General features: G+C 36.9%; 1 protein-coding gene across 1 annotated transcript; it reads left to right on the forward strand.

Moving 5' to 3' along the window:
- Positions 1-489: 489 nt before the first annotated feature.
- On the forward strand, positions 490-6183 carry LOC120779372. The gene has a single exon (XM_040111567.1). It carries the CDS (start codon positions 490-492, stop codon positions 6181-6183), a length of 5694 nt encoding a protein of 1897 aa, XP_039967501.1.
- Positions 6184-12921: the final 6738 nt, after the last annotated feature.

Here is a 12921-nt window from a genome sequence, read left to right on the forward strand (position 1 = left end):
TAATTTGGATTTCTAAATGTGTACATGCAAGAAAGTCGGTTTCATACCTGTTACGAACGATCTGGCAGCATGACTCACATAATCCTCGTAAGTCCTACCTGCTTACGTATTAACTAGCGTGGCGCGTTGTGATTGGTCTAATAAGCAAAGCGGGAGCAATTATTTTAAGTCCTACTTGCTTACGCTTGAACTGTCGTGGCGCATTCTGATTGGTCCAATTGGGAAACCGGGAGAAATTAGTCTAGTTAGCAAAGTAGGCAGTGGGAAAACGATCATACCGTCGATAACGTTCAGAGGGTGCAGTTGAGACTAAATTTTTTAATTAACATTTAAGTGTTAAACTTTATTTAACCTTTTATTTAATTTATTCAACATTTGAATTCGGTATTAAATATTATTTAGTTAATTGCAAAAAATTTCTCGCATTTTTTCTTAACATCTTAAAAAATTTACTGCACCCTCATCGCGCACTACATTTAACATCTTAAAATGTCGCGCGCGAATTACTTAGAATCATCTGCTGCACCTGCCAATTTCGTTCTTGGTCCTAATTATGCTGCAGCCGCCAATCTCACCAACTCAACAAGCTTTCCAATTGTGAGCAACCTGGAGGATAATTGTGGGACTGATCGGGCTGCTAACCAGCGCATTCCTGTGACACACGCTGAGAGTTCGAACGCAGGCGTATCAAATGCAGCTCCTCCAAATGGGAGTCGGGTGTATACGGTATCACCCCAACAAGCACATCTACAAGAAAGTGAACTCATAAGTCCTGTTCACTCCTCAAATTGCTTTGGTTCACTCGGTCTTCGTCGTCGCGCCGAATTGCTACAAGAGCAAAGCGAAATCCTACGACAGAGGGAGGCTTTATTAAAAGAACAGCACAGCTTTTTGGATCGCATAGATGCAATGGGTTTTGATGACGACTTTGATGAAAGGCAATATTCAATGCCTAGGATCTCAACCAGGTTGAGGGATGAGGCGCTTCTTCCATCCCAAATGCTGCAGCTGCCACCACAATTTGTGGCGCCATTTAATGCAACCGCTCCTGTTCTAAACGATATCACAAATAGCGGATCTTCACTACCTAACGGTATTCCAACCGGAACGTTAACGGGTCAACAAGGTGAAACTGATATTCAAACACCGGTTCTTCAATCGTTATTGAACCGAATGCAGTCAATTGAACAGCAGTTGCGACGGAATTCAACACTCAATCCAGAAAATGTTTTGCCGCAACCAGCTCATACAACTTTTCCGACAGCTGGCCGCGTTAACAGCTTGTCTTTTGGTTCTTCAACCTGTCGCCGATTGACTCGGGACCAACTTGCTTCCCGTAACAGCCTTGCTAAAGAATTACCCAAATATAATGGTAAACCCAGCGAGTGGCCGTTGTTTTATGCCGCTTACAATCAAACTACAGAGGTTTGCGGATTCTCTGACGAAGAAAATCTGCTAAGACTACGACAGGCATTGGAAGGTCCAGCGCTAAAGGCTGTTAAAAATCTGCTATTGCACTCCTCATGCGTCAGCCAAGTTATGGCCACTCTTCAAATGAGATTTGGTAGACCAGAATTGATCATCAGTGTTCTTCAACGCCAAATTTGTGAGCTACCGCCACCATCGGAGAGCAATTTGGAATCTATAGTCGATTTCGCCGTAGAAGTGCAAAATATCTGTACAACGATGTCAGTATCAGGTCTGACTGGTCATTTGAACAATCCCGAATTTGAACAGCGATTGGTTTCGAAATTACCTGGGCTTCTACCAGCGTATTGGGGAATGCATAAGCGAAGCCTAACAGCATGCAATCTACAAAACTTCAGTGATTGGCTCTTTCAGTTGGCTCAAGGTGCCAACTGCGTTCTCGTTCCAAAGGAGCCAATACGTGAGCGCAAACGAGGGGCAGTTAATCATCATTCTAGTTCGGTAAGATGTATCGTTTGCAATGGAAGTTGTAGTGAAGTTTTTAATTGTGCCTCTTTCAAGGAAATGCCACGAAGTCAAAGGTGGCAAGTTGTTCGTAAACTAAAATTATGTCCTCGATGTTTGAAAACGCATTCGATGAATAGATGTAATAGGGTCAAACCTTGCGGCGTTAGCGGATGCACGCGCAGTCATCATCCACTTTTACACAACTCGGAATTCGATCAAACTGTAGCTTCGAAAGCAAATAATGTCAAAATGATAGCCAGAGAGCATTCTGCCAATATTAATGCGCATATAACAACAGAGGCAAACACACTATTTCGAATACTACCAGTAGTCATACATTCTGGTCAGGAAAGTGTATCAACGTACGCCTTCATAGATGATGGCTCATCTCTTACTCTAATCGACGAAGAGCTTTTAAAACAGCTGAATGTAAGAGGAACACCTCAACCACTCTGCCTACGTTGGACTGGCGACACACATCCGTACGAGAACGAGTCTGTCGTAGCCGACCTGACCATATCGGCTGTAAATGGGCATAGGCAATTTTCTCTTAAAGGGGTTCGCTCTGTCAAGAAACTCCAGTTGCCTACTCAATCGCTCGACGCTAACAAACTACGATTACAGTTCAAACATTTGAAAGGATTGCCATTGCACTCCTATTCAAGCGCCATTCCACAACTGCTGATGGGCTTAAATAACGCGGCTCTCGGATCTCCAATAAAATCCATATATGGGGGAGAAAATGGGCCAATCGCAGAAAAGTCCAATTTAGGTTGGACCTTGAAAGGGTTGATGCATAAAGACGGTACCGATCCTATACACCACGTTTATCATATCTGTGATTGCTCCGCTCAAGCTGAACTGCTTGAAATCACCAAAGCGTACATTTGCCTCGACAACTTAGGTGTGTCAACCAAACATGTTGCCTTAATGTCTAAGGAGGATGAGGTTGCTTTGGAGCAACTACAAAAATTCACCGTTCGCACTGGAAGCCGTTTCGAGACCAGCTTATTGTGGAAGCACCCGGGCATTGAAATCCCCGATAGCTTATCAATGGCCTTATTTCGGGCGAATTGTCTAAGGAAAAGGATGCAACGAGACCACGATTTAGCTGAAACTCTTCACACAAAGATACGCGATTATATTCAAAAGGGGTATATCAGACGTTTAGGACCTCTCGACTCCGCCGTCAAAAAATATTGGTATTTGCCGATTTTCGCAGTTACCAACCCCAATAAACCAGGAAAGGTTAGACTAGTCTGGGACGCAGCTGCTAAGGTAAATGGAGTGTCCCTAAACAGCATGCTGCTGAAAGGTCCAGACCTAACAACTCCTCTACACTCGGTGCTCTTTAAGTTTCGACAAAAGAGAATTGCTATGACAGCCGATATAGCTGAAATGTTTCACCAAGTTCGTGTACGACAAGAAGACCAAAACTTCCTACGTTTTCTTTGGTATGAACCAAACGCCAATGAGCCGACTACATTTGCAATGACAGTTATGACATTTGGGGGCACATGTTCACCAAGCTGCGCGCAATATGTAAAAAATAAGAATGCAAAAGATTTTCAAGAGAAATTCCCTCTTGCTTCAAAGTGCATTACCGAAAATCACTACGTCGACGATATGTTGGTAAGTGTGGACACCGAAGAAGAAGCTATTAAATTAGCTCAAGACGTTCGTCATGTCCATGCACTTGGAGGCTTTCATTTAAGAAATTTTTTGTCCAATTCAAGTCGGGTATTATCTGCCCTAAACAAGGATCCGCTCGATGAGCTATCTCTCGATCTTGACTGTGAACTGCCTACTGAAAAGGTTTTAGGCATGTGGTGGATTACGTGCAGTGACCATTTCGCATTTCGCGTGTCCGCTAAGTATAGAGATTCTGACATATTTCTTCATCAAAGGCGGCCTACTAAGCGCGAAGTACTGAGTTTGGTCATGACTATTTACGATCCTCTTGGACTCATCAGTTTTTACGTAATATATGCCAAAGTTATCCTACAAGAGATATGGAGAGCTGGATGCGACTGGGATGTTCAAATCCCTGATGACCAATTTGCCAAGTGGCTAAGATGGCTCAAACTAATTCCGAAAGTAGAGAGTCTAAGAATTCCAAGATGCTATATGGGAACTGTGTTTGGCGGAGTTCCACAAATCGAATTACACACATTCGTTGATGCAAGCGAAACCCTCTACGCAGCAGTTTGTTACCTTCGATACTCGTATGGTGATACGGTTAGCTGTACAATGATCGCAAGCAAAACAAGGGTAGCGCCATTGAAACTAATATCCATTCCCCGTTTAGAACTGAAAGCAGCACTTCTAGGGGCTCGCCTCGCCAAACATGTTATCGAATCGCACTCTATCCACATTGATAATTGCGTTTACTGGTCAGATTCCCGAACGGTATTAGCGTGGCTACGATCCGATCACCGGCGCTACAAACAATTTGTAGCCTTCCGGGTTAGTGAAATTTTAGAGCTGACCGACGTCAAGGAATGGCATTGGCTTCCATCTGAGGAAAACGTGTCCGACGAAGCAACCAAATGGAGTGGTGATCCAGATTTTTCTAACGACAGTCGATGGTTTAGAGGGCCATCATTCTTGTACCTCTCTCCTGATAAGTGGCTTATGTCTAACGAATTGCAGTGCATTGCAACTGAAGAACTTCGTCCACAGTTTACTGGATTTCATCACCCAACCTCAAAACAACATCAGATATTACCAGAACCGCTGAGATTTTCAACTTGGAACCGTCTACTTCGTGCAACAGCTATGACAATGTATTGTGTTCGGCTCTGGCTAAGCACTATCCGAGATAATCAACCTGTTGGTAATGGACCAACTACTGAAGATTTTCGTAAAGCGGAATGTTATCTTTGGAGAAAGGCTCAACACGACAACTTCGGAGACTCTATCGCATCTCTAGAAGCCGGAAAGCCAGTTGACAAATCCAGCAATATTCTGAAGCTATCACCTTATCTGGATGATCACGGCGTTTTGAGAATAAATGGTAGAGTTAAGATAACAGGGCGGCCAGATCAAATATTACTGCCCTCAAATCATCATATTACGTACCTGATCATTAACCACTTCCATGTAAAGTATCATCATGGAAACTTGGAAACAGTGGTGAATGAGATAAGGCAATCCTATTGGATCATAAAACTACGAACAGTCGCTAATAAGATTCGACGCATTTGTCAGCACTGTAAAAACAGAACATCTCAACCTCGGCCACCCATGATGGCATCTCTGCCCGCATTCCGGACCTCAGAATTTAGTCGACCGTTCTCCTACGTAGGCGTTGACTACTTTGGTCCCCTCCTGGTTACGGTAAAAAGAAGTACCGAGAAGAGATACGGAGTATTATTTACCTGCCTAACAACCAGAGCAGTGCATCTCGAAATCGCATACTCACTCTCGACAGACTCCTGCATTCTAGCTGTACGTAACTTTATGGCTCGCCGAGGTAGTCCGGTAGAAATATGGAGTGATAATGGTACAAACTTTAAAGGTGCTGAGAAGGAGTTGAAGTTAGCATTTGAACTAATAGATAAAAATCACATAACAAGAACATTTACTTCTGCTGCAACCAACTGGCGTTTTATACCACCAGCTTCGCCACATATGGGCGGAGCGTGGGAACGGTTAGTTCGGTCAGTAAAGCAGGTGCTTAAACAAATTTTGACAACTAGCCGTCCCAGTGATGAACTTCTTCGTGCAGTCTTAATGGAAGCGGAAATGACGGTGAACTCTCGGCCATTAACTTATATCCCGATCGACCACGAAGAGGAAGAAGCACTCACTCCTAACCACTTCTTGTTAGGTAGCTCCAGTGGAGTGAAGCCAATCGCGGAACCAGTTACTGAGAACATTTTATTGCGTCGTAACTGGCAAACATCGCAGCAACTAGCAAGCGCCTTCTGGAGACGTTGGATAGTGGAGTACTTGCCCACCATAACCAAGCGAAGTAAATGGTTTACAGATGTAAAAGCAATCGAAGTCGGTGATATAGCATACATAGTTGATCTTAATAATCCACGGAACTGCTGGCCTAAAGGCAGAGTGATCCAAGTACGAAAGAGTGAAGATGGAAAGGTCAGAAGCGCCACTCTGAAGACTGTCTGTGGCATCTTTGAGAGACCTGCCGCCAAAATAGCCGTTCTAGATGTGATTAATTCGGTACACCCTGATCAGCAGGATATACCGGGGGGGAGTGTTACGAACGATCTGGCAGCATGACTCACATAATCCTCGTAAGTCCTACCTGCTTACGTATTAACTAGCGTGGCGCGTTGTGATTGGTCTAATAAGCAAAGCGGGAGCAATTATTTTAAGTCCTACTTGCTTACGCTTGAACTGTCGTGGCGCATTCTGATTGGTCCAATTGGGAAACCGGGAGAAATTAGTCTAGTTAGCAAAGTAGGCAGTGGGAAAACGATCATACCGTCGATAACGTTCAGAGGGTGCAGTTGAGACTAAATTTTTTAATTAACATTTAAGTGTTAAACTTTATTTAACCTTTTATTTAATTTATTCAACATTTGAATTCGGTATTAAATATTATTTAGTTAATTGCAAAAAATTTCTCGCATTTTTTCTTAACAATACCTAAATGTAAAATTGTGGAATTTTTCCAAATGTACTGCCGGTTTTGGCTTTATGCCAACATCTGTAAGATGAAGAAAGTTAATCAACTTTAATATGTGAAATTAATAATTTGAAGCAACTTGATATGGATTTCTAAATGTGTGCATGCAAGAAAGTCGGTTTTATACCTAAATGTAAAATTGTGGAATTTTTCCAAACGCACTATCGTTATGGCTTTATGCCAAGATCTGTAAGAGGAAGAAAGTTAATTAACTTTAATATGTGAAGCTAATGATTTGAAGCAATTTGATATGGATTTCTAAATATGTACATGCAAGAAAATTGGTTATATACCTAACTGTAAAATTGTGGAATTTTTCCAAATGCCTTGCCGTTTTTGCTTTTTGCGAACTTCTTTTCAGAAGTTAAGCAAATTATTTGAAACAACTTGATATGGGTTTCTAAATGTGTACATGCAAGAAAGTCGGTTTTATACCTAACTGTAAAATTGTGGAATTTTAGCAAATGCACTGCCGTTTTGGCTTTATGCCAACATCTGTAAGATGAAGAAAGTTAATTAACTTTAATATGTGAAATTAATAATTTGAAGTAACTTGATATGGATTTCTAAATGTGTACATGCAGGAAAATCGGCTTTATACCTAAATGTAAAATTGTGGAATTTTTCTTAATGCACCGCCGTTTAGGCTTTTTGTTAACTTTAGTAGGATGAAGAAATTTAATTAACTTTAATATGTTAAGATAATGATTTTAAGCAGCTTGATATGGATTTTTAAATGTGTACATGCAAGAAAGTCGGTTTTATACCTAAATGTAAAATTATGGAATTTTTCCAAATGCGTTCGGGGTTTTGGCTTTATGCCAACTTTTGTAAGATGAAGAAACTTAATTAACTTTAGTATGTGAATTTAATAATTTAAAACAACTTGATATGGATTTCTAAATGTGAACATGCCAGAAAGTCGGTTGTATACCTAAATGTAAAATTATGGAATTTTTCCAAATGCACTGCCGGTTTTGGCTTTATGCCAACATCTGTAAGATGAAGAAAGTTAATTAACTTTAATATGTGAAATTAATAATTTGAAGTAACTTGATATGGATTTCTAAATGTGTACATGCAGGAAAATCGGTTTTATACCTAAATGTAAAATTATAGAATTTTTCCAAATGCATCCGGGGTTTTGGCGTTATGCCAACTTTTGTATGATGAAGAAAGTTAATTAACTTTAATATGTGAATTTAACAATTTAAAACACCTTGATATGGATTTCTAAATGTGTACATGCCAGAAAATCGGTTTTATACCTTAATGTAAAATTATGGAATTTTTCCAAATGCACTGCCGGTTTTGGCTTTATGCCAACATCTGTAAGATGAAGAAAGTTAATTAACTTTAATATGTGAAATTAATAATTTGAAGTAACTTGATATGGATTTCTAAATGTGTACATGCAGGAAAATCGGTTTTATACCTAAATGTAAAATTGTGGAATTTTTCCAATGCTCTGCCGTTTTGGCTTTATGCCAAGATAAAGAAAGCTAATTAACTTTAATATGTCAACTTGAGTATGATGGTGAGGGTTAATTAACTTTAATTTAACTTGATATGGATCTCTAAATGTGTACATCCAAGAAAGTCGGTTTTATACCTAAATGAAAAATTGTGGAATTTTTCAAATACACTGCCGTTTTTGCTTTTTGCGAGCTTCTTTTCAGAAGTTACGCAAATGATTTGAAACAACTTGATATGGGTTTCTAAATGTGTACATGCAAGAAAGTCGGTTTTATTCCTAAATGTAAAATTGTGGAATTTTTCCAAATGCACTGCCGTTTTGGCTTTATCCCAACATCTGTAAGATGAAGAAAGTTAATTAACTTTAATATGTTAAGATAATGATTTGAAGCAGCTTGATATGGATTTCTAAATGTGTACATGCAAGAAAGTCGGTTTTATACCTAAATGTAAAATTGTGTCATTTTTCCAAATATTCTGCCGTTTTGGCTTTATGTCAACTTCTGTAAGGTGAATAAAGTTAATTAACTTTGATATGTGAATTTAATAATTTTAAACAACTTGATATGGATTTCTAAATGTGTACATGCAAAAAAGTCGGTTTTATACCTTAATGAAAAATTGTGGAATTTTTCCAAATGCATTGCCGTTTTTGCTTTTTGCGAACTTCTTTTCAGAAGTTAAGCAAATGATTTGAAACAACTTGATATGGGTTTCTAAATGTGTACATGCAAGAAAGTCGGTTTTATACCTAACTGCAAAATTGTGGAATTTTTCCAAATGCACTGCCGTTTTTGCTTTTTGCGAACTTCTTTTCAGAAGTTAAGCAAATGATTTGAAACAACTTGATATGGGTTTCTAAATGTGTACATGCAAGAAAGTCGGTTTTATACCTAACTGCAAAATTGTGGAATTTTTCCAATGCTCTGCCGTTTTGGCTTTATGTCAACTTCTGTAAGGTGAATAAAGTTAATTAACTTTGATATGTGAATTTAATAATTTTAAACAACTTGATATGGATTTCTAAATGTGTACATGCAAAAAAGTCGGTTTTATACCTAAATGAAAAATTATGGAATTTTTCCAAATGCATTCGGGGTTTTGGCGTTATGCCAACTTTTGTATGATGAAGAAAGTTAATTAACTTTAATATGTGAATTTAATAATTTAAAACACCTTGATATGGACTTCTAAATGTGTACATGCAGGAAAATCGGTGTTATACCTAAATGTAAAATTGTGGAATTTTTCCAATGCTCTGCCGTCTTGGCTTTATGCCAAGATGAAGAAGGCTAATTAACTTTAATATGTCAACTTGAGTATGATGGTGAGGGGTAATTAACTTTAATTTAACTTGATATGGATTTCTAAATGTGTACATGCAAGAAAGTCGGTTTTATACCTAAATGTAAAATTGTGGAGTTTTTTCCAAATGCACTGCCGTTATGGTCTTATGTCAACTTGAGTAAGATTGTGAGAGTTAATGAACTTTAATATGTTAAGCTAATGATTTGACGTAACTTGATATGGATTTCTAAATGTTTATTTGTGCCACAAATTCGGTTTTATACCTAAATGTAAAATTGTGGAATTTTTTCAAACGCACTGCCGATTTTGCTTTTTGCGAACTTCTGTACGATGACGAGATTAATTAACCTTAGTATGTTAAGCTAATGATTTGAAGCAACTTGACATGGATTTTTAAATGTGTACATGCAGGAAAATCGGTTTTATAGCTAAATGTAAAATTGGGGAATTTTTCCAAATGCACTGCCGTTTTGGCTTTATGCCAACATCTGTAAGATGAAGAAAGTTAATTAACTTTAATATGTGAAATTAATAATTTGAAGTAACTTGATATGGATTTTTAAATGTGTACATGCAAGAAAGTCGGTTTTATACCTAAATGTAAAATTATGGAATTTTTCCAAATGCATTGCCGTTTTGGCTTTATGCCAATTTCTGTAAGATGAAGAAAGTTAATTAAATTTAATATGTGCAGCTAATGATTTGATGCAACTTGATATGTGTTTCTAAATGTGTACATGCCAGAAAATCGGTTGTATACCTAAATGTAAAATTGTGGAATTTTTCCAAATGCACTGCCGTTATGGCTTTATGCCAACTTCTGTAAGATGAAGAAGGTTAATTAACTATAATATGTGAATTTAATAATTTGAAGCAACTTGATATGGATTTCTAAATGTGTACATGCAAGAAAATCGGTTTTATACCTGGCTTTATGCTAACTTCAGTAAGATGAAGAAGGTTAATTAACTTTAATATGTGAAGCTTTTGATTTGAAGCCATTCGACATAGATTTCCAAATGTGTCTATGCAAGAAAATCGGTTTTATACTTAAATTTAAAATTGTGTAATTTTTCCAAATGCACTGCCGTTTTGGCTTTATGCCAAGTTTAGTAAGATGAATAAAGTTAATTAACTTTAATATGTGAAACTAATGATTTGAATCAACTCAATATTGATTGCTAAATGTGTATATGCAAGAAAGTCGGTTTTATACCTGGCTTTATGCTAACATCAGTAAGATGAAGAAGGTTAATAAACTTTAATATGTGAAGCTAATGATTTGAAGCCATTCGACATAGATTGCCAAATGTGTATATGCAAGAAAATCGGGTCTATACCTAAATGTAAAACTCTGGAATTTTTCCAAAGGCACTGCCGTTTTTTCTTTATGCTAACTTCAGTAAGATAAAGAAGGTTAATTAACTTTATTATGTGAATTTAATTATTTGAATTAACTCAATATTGATTGCTAAATATGTATATGCAAGAAAGTCGGTTTTATACCTAAATGTAAAATTGTGTAATTTTTCCAAATGCACTGCCGTTTTGGCTTTATGCCAACTTTAGTAAGATGAATAAAGTTAATTAACTTTAATATGTGAAATTAATAATTTGAAACAACTTTATATGGCTTTCTAAATGTGTACATGCAAGAAAATCGGTTTTATACCTGGCTTTATGTTAGCTTCAGTAAGACGAAGAAGGTCAAATAACTTTAATATGTGAAGCTAATGATTTGAAGCAATTCGTTGTGAATTTCTAAATGTGTATATGCAAGAAAATCGGGTTTATACCTAAATGTAAAACTCTGGAATTTTTCCAAATGCACTGCCGTTTTGACTTTATGCCAACTTCTGTAAGATGAAGAAGGTTAATTAACTTTTAATGCTAATGATTCAAAGCCATTCGACATAGATTTCCAAATGTGTATATGGAAGAAAATCGGGTCTATACCGACATAAATATAAAACTCTGGAATTTTTCCAAAGGCACTGCCATTTTGGCTTTACGCCAACTTTAGTAAGATGACGAAGGTTAATTAACTTTAATATGTAAAGTTAATGATTTGAATCAACTCGATATGGATTGCTAAATGTTTAAATGCAGGAAAATCGGTTTTATACCTAAACGTCAAATTGTGGAATTTTTCCAAATGCACTGTCGTTTTGATTTTATGCCAACTTCTGTAAGATGAAGAAGGTTAATTAACTTTAATATGTGAAGCTAATGATTTGAAGCAATTCGTTGTAGATTTCTAAATGTGTGCATGCAAGAAAGTCGGTTTTATACCTAAATGTAAAATTATGGAATTTTTCCAAATGCATTGCCGTTTTGGCTTTATGCCAATTTCTGTAAGATGAAGAAAGTTAATTAAATTTAATATGTGCAGCTAATGATTTGATGCAACTTGATATGTGTTTCTAAATGTGTACATGCCAGAAAATCGGTTGTATACCTAAATGTAAAATTGTGGAATTTTTCCAAATGCACTGCCGTTATGGCTTTATGCCAACTTCTGTAAGATGAAGAAGGTTAATTAACTTTAATATGTGAAGCTAATGATTTGAAGCCGTTCGACATAGATTGCCAAATGTTTATATGCAAGAAAATCGGGTCTATACCTAAATGTAAATCCCTTGAAATTTTCCAAAGGCACTGCCGTTTTTTCTTTATGCTAACTTCAGTAAGATGAAGAAGGTTAATTAATTTTAATATGTGAATTTAATTATTTGAATTAACTCAATATTGATTGCTAAATGTGTGTATGCAAGAAAGTCGGTTTTATACCTAAATGTATATTTATTGATGGTTTTCCAAATGCACTGCCGTTGTGGTCTTATGTCAACTTGAGCGAGATGATGAGGGTTAATTAACCTTAAAATGTTAAGCTAATGATTTGAAGACATTCGACATAGATTGCCAAATGTGTATACGCAAGAAAATCGGGTTTATAACTAAATGTAAAATTGTGTAATTTTTCCAAATGCACTGCCGTTTTGGCTTTATGCCAACTTTAGTAAGATGAATAAAGTTAATTAACTTTAATATGTGAAATTAATAATTTGAAGCAACTTGATATGGCTTTCTAAATGTGTTTATGCAAGAAAATCGGTTTTATACCTGGCTTTATGCTAACTTCAGTAAGATGAAGAAGGTTAATTAACTTTAATATGTGAAGCTAATGATTTGAAGCCTATCGACATAGATTTCCAAATGTGTATATGCAAGAAAATCGGTTTTATACCTAAATGTAAAATTGTGTAATTTTTCCAAATGCACTGCCGTTTTGGCTTTATGCCAACTTTAGTAAGATGAATAAAGTTAATTAACTTTAATATGTGAAACTAATGATTTGAATCAACTCAATATTGATTGCTAAATGTGTATATGCAAGAAAGTCGGTTTTATACCTGGCTTTACGCTAACTTCAGTAAGATGAAGAAGGTTAATTAACTTTAATATGTGAAGCTAATGATTTGAAGCCATTCGACATAGATTGCCAAATGTGTATATGCAAGAAAATCGGGTCTATACTTAAATGT

This window comes from Bactrocera tryoni, unplaced genomic scaffold (assembly GCF_016617805.1).
Source record: "Bactrocera tryoni isolate S06 unplaced genomic scaffold, CSIRO_BtryS06_freeze2 ctg7180000340934_QRY, whole genome shotgun sequence".
NCBI classification, from domain to species: Eukaryota; Metazoa; Arthropoda; class Insecta; order Diptera; family Tephritidae; genus Bactrocera; species Bactrocera tryoni.